The sequence below is a fragment of the Pangasianodon hypophthalmus genome, chromosome 19 (assembly GCF_027358585.1).
Source record: "Pangasianodon hypophthalmus isolate fPanHyp1 chromosome 19, fPanHyp1.pri, whole genome shotgun sequence".
Taxonomy (NCBI): domain Eukaryota; kingdom Metazoa; phylum Chordata; class Actinopteri; order Siluriformes; family Pangasiidae; genus Pangasianodon; species Pangasianodon hypophthalmus.
In genome coordinates, this window is record NC_069728.1 from 6,403,430 (window position 1) to 6,416,435 (window position 13,006).

The 13,006-nt window shown below is 37.7% G+C and overlaps 1 protein-coding gene across 4 annotated transcripts in view; it reads right to left on the reverse strand.

The window, feature by feature from the left end:
• Positions 1–1,310: 1,310 nt before the first annotated feature.
• si:ch211-191a24.3 (tensin-3) overlaps positions 1,311–13,006 on the reverse strand; it is a 44,474-nt gene continuing 32,778 nt past the window's right edge. For 2 of the 4 annotated variants that reach the window (XM_053242192.1, XM_053242194.1), the window contains 11 exons: positions 10,177–10,333; positions 9,052–9,386; positions 7,571–7,657; positions 7,333–7,464; positions 5,620–5,715; positions 5,297–5,374; positions 5,088–5,165; positions 3,982–4,150; positions 3,649–3,717; positions 3,536–3,565; positions 1,311–3,399 (listed from right to left, as the gene is read on the reverse strand). In XM_053242192.1, the coding sequence (XP_053098167.1) occupies positions 3,255–3,399; positions 3,536–3,565; positions 3,649–3,717; positions 3,982–4,150; positions 5,088–5,165; positions 5,297–5,374; positions 5,620–5,715; positions 7,333–7,464; positions 7,571–7,657; positions 9,052–9,386; positions 10,177–10,333 (1,376 nt within the window). In that variant the 3' untranslated portion in view covers positions 1,311–3,254. The remainder of the gene's footprint in view (positions 3,400–3,535; positions 3,566–3,648; positions 3,718–3,981; positions 4,151–5,087; positions 5,166–5,296; positions 5,375–5,619; positions 5,716–7,332; positions 7,465–7,570; positions 7,658–9,051; positions 9,387–10,176; positions 10,334–13,006) is intronic. The other 2 variants (XM_053242193.1, XM_053242195.1) reach the window with 2 other exon arrangements.

Here is a 13,006-nt window from a genome sequence, read left to right on the forward strand (position 1 = left end):
CATCAGTGTCCTAATACGCACGCACACACACACACACACATACACACACACACACACACACACATACATATATATATATATATATATATATATATATATATATATATATATATATATATATATATAAAGTTGTTAAAAGTTAGTTATTATAATATATTACGATTCTTGAAGACTTTGTCAATGTTATAAAAGTATTCTTGACAGTTCATTGTGATACAGCTGCAATGCAAGTTACCACAATATTTGTATCCTATTATCATATCATCCAGCCTATTATTGCGGACCAAAATCCACAGCATTTTAGGGACAAAACTAAACACCTCTCTGTCTGAGACACTAACCCAATCCCTAAGAACTTGTATACACACACACTCAAAACAGACTAAACAGACTAAATGCAATTTGTCAGTACCGAGCTCATGGACTACTTCCTCATGACCATGAGTTTGTTGAAGAAGAATCCCAGCTGGGCACCCATCCAAACAGACAGACAGACACACACATACACACACACACACACAAACCATATACATTCATTACACCTCAAACACCTCCATCCTTGAGAGGCACGCTTCATACACACAAGATCTAAAGCATCAAGCGGCCCAGATTACGAATCTTTCACTCTTAGTCAAGCATGCTGTGACTTGAAAAGAGGCAACATAAAGGCAATGAATAAACAAAGCGAGAGAAAGGGAGTGTGTGTGTGTGTGTGTGTGTGTGTGAGAGAGAGAGAGAGAGAGAGAGAGAGAGGGAGAGACAGACAGAGAGAGAGAGAGAGAGAGAGAGAGTGAGAGAGAGAGAGCTAGCACACACAGTGTTATTATGGCTTGAGCCATCGTAAGTGTTTCCAGTATAGATATTTGTCTTTTCTTGCAAACACCCATGCACAATTAAGTGTAAATGATTGTCTCCATTGCATTTGTCTATACTTATGTATGTTTTAGATCGCATTTCCATTTTATATTTTAAACATTGTATGTGTGTCCCCACAGTGATATGAATATCTGACAGTTTTGAACTTGTAGGGACATTTGGCTGGTCCCCACAGGGATAACTACTTTTTTTAATCACAAAAGTTTTAAATAAAAAAGCTAAAAGTTAACTCTTTGGATACTGAGGTTAAGGTTAGCATTAGGTTTAGGTGTTGCATAGCATTAATTAGCTGCACTATTAATTATGTCAAAGGAAGGTCCTCACAAGTATAGTAAGACGAAAGCGTGCGTGTGCGTGTGTGTGTGTTAACTATTGCCACCTGCTGGTTTTGACTGAAACATGTCAGTCTTCATATGTTGCCAAATGAGACTAGATTGCAGAAGTTGCTTTTATTATATAAGCATGTAGGATGCAGTCATATCTATACATCATTTACACCAAATACACCTGAATGGAAGTTATCAGAGCGAGAGAGAGAGAGTGAAAAATTACAAATGAAAGAGATGAAATAAAACTGTGAAAGTATTTGCCATTCCTTCATACTGAAAAAATGTGTATGTGTAGAAACCTGGGGTCTAAGTTCTGGATCTGTTCTACATGAAGCATCTTGCAATTTTATTTATGGAATATGTTAATTAGGAGCTGTTTAAAGTCAGTACACTTACATTTTATATGAAACAATTTGCTTATACTTGTATTGCGTATACAAATACTAAATGGCAAGTACTGACCTGGTAAGCAGCAATAGAAATTATCATCATCATCATCATCATCACTGTATTATGCAGTGGGGGATGACTTAACCAGACTGTAAGAACCAAGAATTAATCATGTTGCTAAAAATAATTAATAATTATTCATTAGCTTCTTCATTGAGAGGGGAAAAAATATTGAAAGATGGCAGAAGCTACATGTGAAAGTGACATACACTGAAAGTCTTCGATATACAGGAGCACTATATGTTGAAGAAGAAAGCTGAGCAAATATGAAAATTATATATGAAACCTGCACTATAAGTTCTCAGTTATAAATAATGTACTGGATATCTGGTCATCTAGCAGTGGAAGAGGAAAAGGCAGTTTCATTTTTGCAGAGAAATTCAGTGACAAGCAATACATCCTTCAGATTGGTGGATTAATTGATATGCTTTATGAGATGAATACACAGATTTTCTAAACAGATTGTAATGCAACGTAATAAATGCTTTATGCTGAAAATAAATATGTGCACTTACATTAAATATGATTCATCGTGAGTCTTACTAGGTTGGTAAATTGATTATAAAAATAGTCAATACTCAATAGAAAAAGCTGGCCAACTCACAAAATGATTGATTTAGTGATCAAATGTTTCTATGGACAAATTATAATCAAGCACTGATGAATATAAAAGAAGCATACACAAAATATGAGCTATGATGCATATGATACATATTTTACCAGTAGAATATGCCAAATGCCACTAATTATTAATATCAGGATTTAAATATTAAAAATTAAAACATTTAATATGTAATTTATGGCAGTAACAGAGAGGATTTGTAAAAATGTAGAGGCTGTTCAAGCCGCTGTAAGCACTACATTTTCAATGGGTATCAAACAGTTTGACTCATTTAGCAGCCCAAATTATCCGTCAAATGTATAATCGAAAAACATTATCTTTTAGACATGTTTATCAGAGTGAATTACCTTTTTGCAGAGCAAAAATAATGATTCAATAACAGTTATTGGACTTGACAGTTCTATTTAATTCAAGAAGCAGCGCAGTTTACTGAAGTTTGATGCATGGCACTGTGAATTCACCGAGAATAGTGCTGAGAAATGTTTTAAGGATTTGATGAATGGCTTTCAAATCGAGGCTTACTGGAAAAGGAGTTGGGAAAGCATTCTCACACAACTTGCAGACTCTGCACAGTACAGACTGTAACTCTGGTATGTAGATCACATGGTGCTTCTTTTCGCAACGGACACAGCCGGTAATTTAAAGTTATTTTAAGCTGAGATGATGGGACTCCCTCTATTGGATGATCGGTATAAAAGGCAAAAGCAGCCTGTGATGAGTTCAAGGCCATGAAGCTCGACTGTGTGCTCATTTAAAGAACTTGTTACTCTGAGCAAAGGCCATGCTCTAGTCCTCAATAGTCTTTTTGTAGTCTTTAATAGTTCGCAGTAGTTTTGATGTCCCCATACAGGTACAAAATGTTGATTTTTGTTGGTGACACCCATCCACATGTCCACAAGTTTGAAGAAAACAGCTGCCATATGCCTCTCAATCCAGAGTGGAATATGAAAATGGCTGAAAAAAAGGGTACGTTTGATTTATTTGGCCTTCTGGGAGCCAATCATCACCTTGGAGACGAAGTTGACGATAGCACTGGCCGGCTGCTCGGGGTCATGCTCTGCGAAAAGGTGACACACGTTCCCTGTGCTGCTCCCACTCTTCCTCGCTACAAAGCCGAACATCCTGTGTGCACACAGATACATGCAAGGCAAAGAAAAAATGTATTTAACTTTACTTACTTAACATTAGTTTTACAGTACAAAATAAGAAACAGAGTGAGATATGGAGATGAGTTTAAAAAAAGAGGAGAAAGACTTACTTTGCATCCAAACAGCCATCTCTTGTCCATCTGTAAATCAAATATAAGTGAGTCTTGCTGGAATACATCAGTACACATTGGGTATGCTGTAGATGTAAGTGTGTGATAATTACTTTCTGTCCTGAGGGTCCAGGGCACAGAATATGACTGTGTTGACAGGATAATGTCTCCTGAAGAACAATCTGGAAGCACAAAATATTGGAGGAACTCAAACTGTGATTTCTGAGGAACTCAAACTGTGAAAAGCAGCAGATGAGTGACACTGGTGTGTGTGTGTGTGCATGTATGTGTGTGTGTATGTGTGCATTTTTATAATGATTTAAAAAAAAAAAAAACACATGTGGACTGATTTTTTTCCACTATTTTTTCTTCATAACTTTAAAAATCTGCAAAAGTTTTTCCTCTTTGTGTGTGTGTGTGTATGTGTGTGTGTGTGTGAGACTTACTTCCTCTGGTTATCTGTAAGCGTGATGCCCTGTGCAGACACTTTGAAGTGAACGATAGTGGAGGTGGCTGGAGGATCCTGACTAAGACTCACTGTGGTGGCCTTTTGTACTGCCTGTACACCTGTCAGAGACTCCAGCTCCACACTGCCCAGGAACCACACATTACACGCTGAAACACACACACACACACACACACACACACACACAAGGTTGGGATCTGCTTCTGTATACGAATTTCCATGCACCAGATTCCAGACTTTTGATACTTTTGAACATTGCGACACAGTGAGGTTGTCAGAGGAAGATATAGTCACTGGACTGAAAAAGAGTTACAGAAACGCATCTTTAAAAGTTTTATAGGATTTTGCTAGAAGCAGTTAACAGGGAGTTAACATCATAATCCTGCATGTTTGCCAACCAGCTATGAAAATGGGTCTGTGGTTGGTTGTCTGCCATGTAATTAAAACTGCCTCGGTCTGTAAATGTAGATGGTTCTTGGCCACATTTATTTATGAACCATTACACAAGACTACCATGTACATGCACATAATAAAGGATTTGAGGAGATTGGAATATTGCAGTCCAGAAGTCTAGATCCAGCCCTTGACGTCAAATATAAATTAGTCACTGTGTGCTATTCTCCACCTTTTGGCACTATGTTTTTAAAAATTACATTTCCTTTTTTTTTGCATTTATTATTTCCACTAGACGCAATGCTTAATTTAATTAAATAGAGAACCAGTGCACTGGAGAGAATTTTCCCAGGTAGTGAGAAAGCACCTGCATCAACAAGATGTAGTAAGTTCACAGTCCAGTTCAGCATTGAATTGACTACAGAGTTTGAATACTGACTGAAAGTATTCAGACCCTTTCAGACCCTTTCATTTTTTTTTTTTAATTTTTTTTTACATTTTGTTATGTTGCAGCCTTATGCTAAAATGTTTTAAATTATTTTACTTCAATCTGCACTCCATATCCTATAATGACAAAGCAAAAACCTGATTTGTGATCATTTAAAAATTTATTAAAGGGAAAAAAATGAAATGAAGGGGTCTGAATACTTTCTGAATGCACTGTATTCTTATTGGACTTTACTGCTTACAAACCTGCTCCTTGTTTCAGTAACTCGGTGGCTGAGTTTGTAGAAGTCTGTCCTTGAGACTCATTCAGCTCTTCCAGAGGGTCTGTTAGTGAGAAAGTGGCAGAGACAGAGAGAGGAACTCAAATGGTTGTAATGTTAAGGTTGAAGAATGCTTGTGTGAATATGTTATAGACACACACACACACACACACACATACAGTACACACAGGGTACCTCTGTCTGGGATGATTAGTTTGCAGGGCAAGGCCAGTGGTGTGATGGAATGTTGGCACACGAGAGCTGTCAAGCTTCCTAGAAGCAATTTAAGAACATATTCAAATAACACATTACTCGGCTGGAAGTCGAGACGGGCGAGACAGAAAGGCATTCTCTGATGATGATGATGATGCATATATAGAAATATAGGAGTGCAAAATCTGGCCACTAGAGGGAGGTAATGGTGTAAAATTTTGTGAGAATTAAAAAACTCTTGCACCTGCATCCACACTGACTTGCCAGACACACACACACACACACACACACACACACACACATACCGAAGTAGGGTTCGTTTGGGCAGCCCTTCAGCCTCACTCCTTTCTGTGTGCACTCGATCAGGAAGTGACGTACAAGCTCACTGGTCAGATCCCCCACTGCACACAGACACAGCGTTGGCATTAATTACAGACAGTACACCTGAACCCATAAGCTCAGGCTAATTCTGATTACATACATACATCGTTCAAAGTTGTTTTCACAGCATTAAATTTATAATTCTTCAATTTAAAACTTCCGTATAAAAAGATCCAGGTCACATATAAGTGTCACGTATGAGCTCAGTCGCAAAAGTCACAAAATAGACTCAACAGCTTAAAGTGATCATGGTCCGATATGCAAATTTGAGAACAACGACATTGTAACTACAGAAGTTTATAACTGCAGTAAATCTGGATAGCTAGTCCACCTGAAGCAACTGAACAAACAAAATCATTATTGTTATGGTTTATTTTGACAGGTTTGGCTACTGTTAAGTCAATTGCTGAGAATATGACAAATATGACAATTGAATATGCAAATAAAGTATGAGATATTGAATTCCCACTTGTGTCTACCGGTAACAAATCCGAGCTTGTTTGCTAGCACTGATGGCTGAAAGACAATTCCAAACTGCATACTCATTGATCCTGGCAATTTTAATGAAGGTAACAATGTGTTCCTGTATTACATGTAGTTGTTTCTAAACCATTTATTATTCAACATAGATCATATTGTTATTTAGAATTGGTACTTTAACTCTCTGGACCTGTTGGCGGATGAATATTAACACTAACTGTACATACCTTTTCTGTTTAGTTTCACTGTAGTTTACTGACTACTTCATAATAGGTAAATACTATTAAGCATTAAATAATGTGTTAATATATTTTGTTGCTTTGGGGAATCCAGAGCTGGATGTAAGTGTGGCTATGTGTTTTTCGGGCTGACCTTCTCCCTTGCTAAAATCATCAGCTTCAATTTTTTTGAGTATTTTTCAGCTTTGTGTTAAAGGACTTTCTCTTTTTTATCTTCTCTTCTAACTCTTCTATCTTTTATCTTCTCCTCTCTGCTCCACCTTTCCTCATCTTGTCCACTTTAACAGAAAGCTAGTTAGCATTATGATTATACCTGTGTCTTCAGACTGAAAAGAGTAAAAATATTAATGCTCTTTCTTTCTTTGCTGAAGTACATTATGGTATGGTAGTTGTGTGATTGGTTGTTGGAGCAGAGAGGCAGGGAGATGTTGTAACTGTTGTAAAATCTCCCAATGCTCCTGCACACAGCCTTAGAAAGAGTTAAGATAGTTTTGTTGTGATTTCTTCCCTCACCCCACTCTTCCCAATAAAGGCTCTGACCACAGATATAGATAGTTTGTACATGTGGTTGAGGATGTAAGTGTGTTACATTGTTAAATGCAGTGTGTGTGTGTGTGTGTGTGTGTGTGTGTGTGTGTGTGTGCGCGCCTCGCTTCCTTCCTCTGATTGAAGGAGGCAGATGGTTTGTGAAGTTGCTCTGATATAAACACACACATTACTGTGCATAGAACAACACCTTGTGGCAACAAACACAAGCAGACCTCAGTCACGGCTCAGTCTCTGATTTGATTCAGTTCAAAGGCAAATATGTACAAAGAAGTTTAAATCATACTTATGAAAAGTTTGGAAAGAATAAAAATAAAAAAAATATATAGCCAGAGTAGGTGTGAATAAGCTCTGTATTTTTAGTCTCCTCACCTTTCTTGCTCTGCTGTAGGACGGAAGGCGGGGGCGTGGCCACCTTCATGGCCAGTCCATACGCTCCTCTGAATGAGTGACTGTCTCTGACGATGAAGGCGCCGGGCTCTTTATCCTTCAGCACTGTGATGGCTACAGCACACCAATAGAGTCAATTCAGAAGATTCATAATGTTAAGCAAAACTGTCAAAGAAAAAAATGTGGCAGACATATTTATGAAATCATGATTAATGCTCACCCTGCTCTCTAGAGATATCCGGCTTATACCAGAACTTTGATGTGTCTTGAACAAATTTCACGTTGTCAGCTTTACTGGAAAATGAATCTGTTTCATGTGGAAACAACATGATTAGCATTTTTTGTCTTCAGTTCTGTTGAACAGGATTTCTATTTTGACTTTGAAATCAAGATATCTTTATTGATTATGTGCAACAAATGGACTGGAATATTTTTTGGCCCAAATGGTTAGAGAATATAAAGAAGATCTGACAATGTACATATATACATGTATATTTTATACATACAAAGATAATAATAATAGAGTATGTGTCCATTATGCTGGTATGTTGGTATTCATCATTAACGTCCCGCTCCCTAAATAAGTGCACCACATAAGCAATTAAACAATAGTTTTTCCACCCTTTGTAGGGCATTATATGTTTAAATTCTGAGCCATTATAAATGTAAAAGATGTCATGTGACCTAAATTATGTTTTAACCACATCAGATATGAGTCTCTTGATATGTATGCCTGAAAATACAGTCTAATCTAATATCAAAATATGTTTTGATATTTTGTCTCTAAAAGAAGTATTTTATCTTTGTATTATTTCTTCAGAAACATTGCTGACAGAATGGAAAACACAAAGTAATGTTGGAAAACTGAAATTAGACATAGAGAGAGATTAGCTTCACTGAAAGTGAAGTGGGCTGTAGTTGATAGTATAGGTATTTTTTTTGTTTGTGATTAAAAAAAATTATAATAGTTACATAAATAACTCACTGCTATGTCATACAGACTTTTAATTTCTGGTCATCTCTATGAACAGAAATTAGCACTGCTTATGAAATACCTTTACAAATACAGGGTGTCCCAAGTCTCCATTCACAGGGGAAATTAACACTTTTTAGCAAAATCTCTTGCAAAATTTTTTATATGTAGTTTATATTATATATATTTTTTTCAGATAGGCTTTAAGAATGCGTTTGACAAAAGAAGAACGTATTGATATCATTCTCATTGTTGGATCAGGAAGCTGTCACAAGGTTGCAATGGACTTTAACAGGAAACATGGCAAGCACACCACACACCACACTGCTGATAAACTTATTAACAAACTCAAAAAGACTGGAAGTGCTGCAGACCAACTGAGAAGTGGACGTCCACGAATATCCACTGACGAAGACACAACCGCCGTGGTGCTGCCATACATAGTCCCCTGTGTATGAAGACGTTTGGGACACCCATATATTATATACCTTATATTACAGACTTTTAATACATCATACAAACACTTAAGATTATGGTCTTTTATAAAACATTATCTTATATTCTGTGGTTCTGAGTATTCAGGTACTCATTTGGAATACAAATTTCTGAAGCCTGTAAAATGCTGTTCGGGCCGGCCCGACTTTAATTTTCCTTTTACTCAAATGACTTGAAGATCTTTATTCTTTTTCAAGTTGTTTAGAGAAAGCGCATAATGTTTCATATTTTACCTGGACTAGGAGAAGATGCTGGAGGTGACCCATTATTATTGGAACCTCCACTTAGGCTGAGTGGCGAGTTCAGGGATAGCTCTCTTCCATCCATCCCTCTCCTCTTTTGAGGTAACAGCGGCGGCTGCGTTCCATTTAAGCCCAGAGACTCCAGACCCTCCATTGCTTCCAGTAGACTAAGCTCCAAGTTCCCTACATCAAGACGGGATGGCAGGGCACGAGGGGAGCTGTGGGCGTTAGGGGTGGAAAGTGAGAGTGGAGGTGAAGGCTGGGGTGTGTAGAAGCTCAGGGGGGTGTTAGAACCACTCTCTAACCACGAATGTGCTGGAACGGGGCTGGAGGGACAGAAGAGTATAGAGAATATCAGAATAGAAGATAGATCAGTATAATTTCAGAATCTAATCCAAACGCACAATATCGTGCAGTATAATACACAGATAATACAGACGTTTGTGCTCAGTGTACATCATGTTCATTATTAAATCTGTTTATGTGGAGCCTCTGCCATACAAGTCCCTGTGAATAACATGTTTCTGTAAAAAAGATAATGTATTAGAACAAACAGATTAATATAAACCTGTGACTATAATCACAGCCAGAATTACTGTCCGAGCCATACTGTTATAGAAAATGTTCTGATCAATCAAATTTGAGAACTTAACAGCGCTGTGGTTTGAATAGCTTTATTATGCTTGGCCATTTAGAATATTTAATCATGAGGATAATTCTGTTTGGTTGTAAATCAATCACATTTATTATGTTTTAATAAATGTTATTATGAAGACTTTTAAAAATTTTTTTTTTGATTGCTTTATTCAGAAGTTTTATATATCTTATATGCAAAGGGCCTGTGTGGTTGCAGGCTTTCATACCAGGCACACTTTACAGGAGACCAAGCTGAAGTGATTAAACAAGTGGAATCAGGTTTGGCTCCTGCTTGGTTGGAATGAAAGCATACAGACACACTTTCCCTTTGTGGATGAGATTGAAAACCCCTGGCTTTATTTCTCGCTCTGATCTTTTCATTGTGGTCTTTTTCACCAACCCTGTGAGTTTGTGTTCTGAGTTTTGCAATAAATGAAATATAATGAACAATGCAAGGTCAGTAGGTTTGAGTGACAGTACCTGTCAATGTTGGGGAGTGGACTTGAGGTGCTCACTGAGCGCATGGAGCCAAACCCTCTCTGGCAGGGGGCGGACCTCGATGTTACTTCGGAGTGAAACAGGTCTCCATCTGATGACACAGAAGAGTGTGTCATATTATCCATATATCCCCGTGATTCTGGCAGGGAACAAAAGAAATATTCTAAATGCAGTGAATTTCATCCAAAAATTTTTCATTTAGTAATTTATATGTAATTCTGCCTTTTGTCTGTATAACAACACTTCTAAAAGAAATGAAACTCGTGCAGTTAGGACAGTGTGTCTTTTTCTGGTTTGCTTTGTCAATAACGTCTGAACTTGCCAACACATTTAATCCTGTTACGTATGAGGAGTTTTAAAAACAATCAAGAGTTGAACAATAAAGTGAATGCATGTGATCGAATGTTTGTGTCCTAAGTGTTAATGGCTGGTGGGCTGCACACACCCCCACAACCACTCATACACACCCAAACACATTCCTGACATAGTGCACATAACACCACACAGAGGAGGCTCCCCACAACATTTCTCTCCTTCACCGAGTGCCTCGAAAATACAACAACCTGGACAACACGTTTTAAACAGTAGCAAAGTAAATTCTCACTAAAACCTCCACATGTCCTTCTTCAGTAATGAAGTTCTTTAAAAATGGGCAGTTTTTCTGTTCATAAGCAAAATCTTTTTATTCAGTAAGTACAAGAGAAATACAAGGAATGTGTCATGGTGACGGAGTCAACAACAGAGAATACAATTATACAACATACAATATGCAATATACAATACTTAATATACATAATATACAATAGTTTACACAATAGAAAGTAATTTACAGTAAACATACAACAATTTACAGTAGACATCGGCAGCTGGTACATATAATTATGGTGCAGTGGGCTGTTAAATGCAAGGTCCGATTAACCGTCGGACAGGTTACAGTGGTGGAAAGACGGAACAACATATCGAAATCATTACCATTAAAATCGTGTAATAACAAAGTTTGCCAGGGTTACAGTATATGTACATAGACAAAGAGACAAAGAGAAGTGGTGACTAAAATTAAGTTTCCAGATGGATATAGTGGAGAAAAGTGACTCACCCTAAAACCCCAAACCTCAAAGTGTATACCCAAAAGCTTTGAAATCCCAAGTGCTATTTACTCAGAGACTTGTAGGGTCACCCAGTGGAAGTGAACTCGAGAGGGATCCATGGAAGAGAATGTAGAGGAATTGAATAGGCATTAGTTTGATAATCTGAAAAATCCTGAAATTGATTATTTTAATAAATAATCTGACTCAAGCATCAGGATGATAAATGACCCTGTGGGACTCAGCCAGTCCATGGGGTAAACTTGGGAAGATGAATTTTCCATATCAGAGGCCAAAAGATCTCCCCATCGTATGCTGCATTCAACTTGGGAAGTGGGAAGTCGTAACTTGGAATTAGGTCATTTTCAAGGTCTCCGTGCTTGTCTTTTGTTAGCAACAAGCTAGCCAGCTAACTGTGATGAGTGATGCATATTTTCCTCCTCAACACAGCAATCTGTGTAGTCAGTGTTATAGATGTAACAAGCAAATATTCTGTTTGCTGATTGATCTTGTATATACATTATAAATCATTTTAAGTAAAGAAGCGCTACTTTGATGCTTGACTGTTGATGCTGTGAGCAGCCATGTTGATTTGATGTCACTTGCTGAACTCAGGGTTGTGCAGACCTCCCCAAGTTTCCAAGTAGGAATTCAGAGTAGAGGGGGTGTTTTCTGTGGGTTTTTTCTTGTCTAAGGTTGGAAATTCAGAGTTACAAGTATAGGTGGAATGAAGCATTACTCACAACACGTCCATTTCAACACACAAAGATCAGGAGGGGTATATCACAGCTGAAAATGTAAAAACCAAATATGGCTTTGGAAGATTCCTAGGAATTGTCAGCATGTAGACTTGTGTTATTGGTTACTTTCTGTCATCATTTCATTTTATGGCATTATTGCATGCAATCACATATACTAAGGAAATACAATAAGCTTCACCAAACACTGGGGTGACAAGATAACAGCCTGGACAACATCAGATTACAGCAAGTAGCTGATTAAAGTCCACTCTGTCTTATTTACTGGTGTAAGCCATTTATAGGGACAATAAGAACAAAATGGCAACAAGTATATGCAAAATTAAGGCATGAATGATACAGAACATTAAAACAATCTTCCACTATTTCAGACATATGACTAACATGGGGAAATCAAGTGGTTTGGATATTGTGGGTCTTTTCTTTTTGGGGTTTTGCTGCTGTTTGGTATGAGAACGATGCACACAAAGGACTCTCTGTGCTTGGCAGAATAGAATACTCACTACCGATATATCCATATATCCAGCCCATAGAGAGCCAGAGATTCATTTCTTTCTATATATAGCAAGTGACTACACCACACATTCTAAAAAATGTTATATAAACTCACTCAATTCTTAGCTTGCAGGATTTTGAGAGGCTGCAAATGATTAAAAAGTGTGTGAGTGTCAATTATTTATTCCAACAACAGAGTCTCTCTGGATTATATCTCCAGAAAGACAAAGAACGACTTTAGTGTTACAGGCTTAACAAACTCACCATTCACAGGAGGTATGCGCACACACACACACACACGCGCGCGCGCACACACACACACAGCCAAGTTGAAAACTATTCAGCTGTTGTGATCAAAGCTGCACTGGGGAAAATGAGTGGGGGGAGGAGAGACAGAGGGGTAAGTGAAAGGAGAGAAAAGAAAATTTCTTGACCCACAGAATGGTTAGTGCAACGGTATGACACACTAGTAAA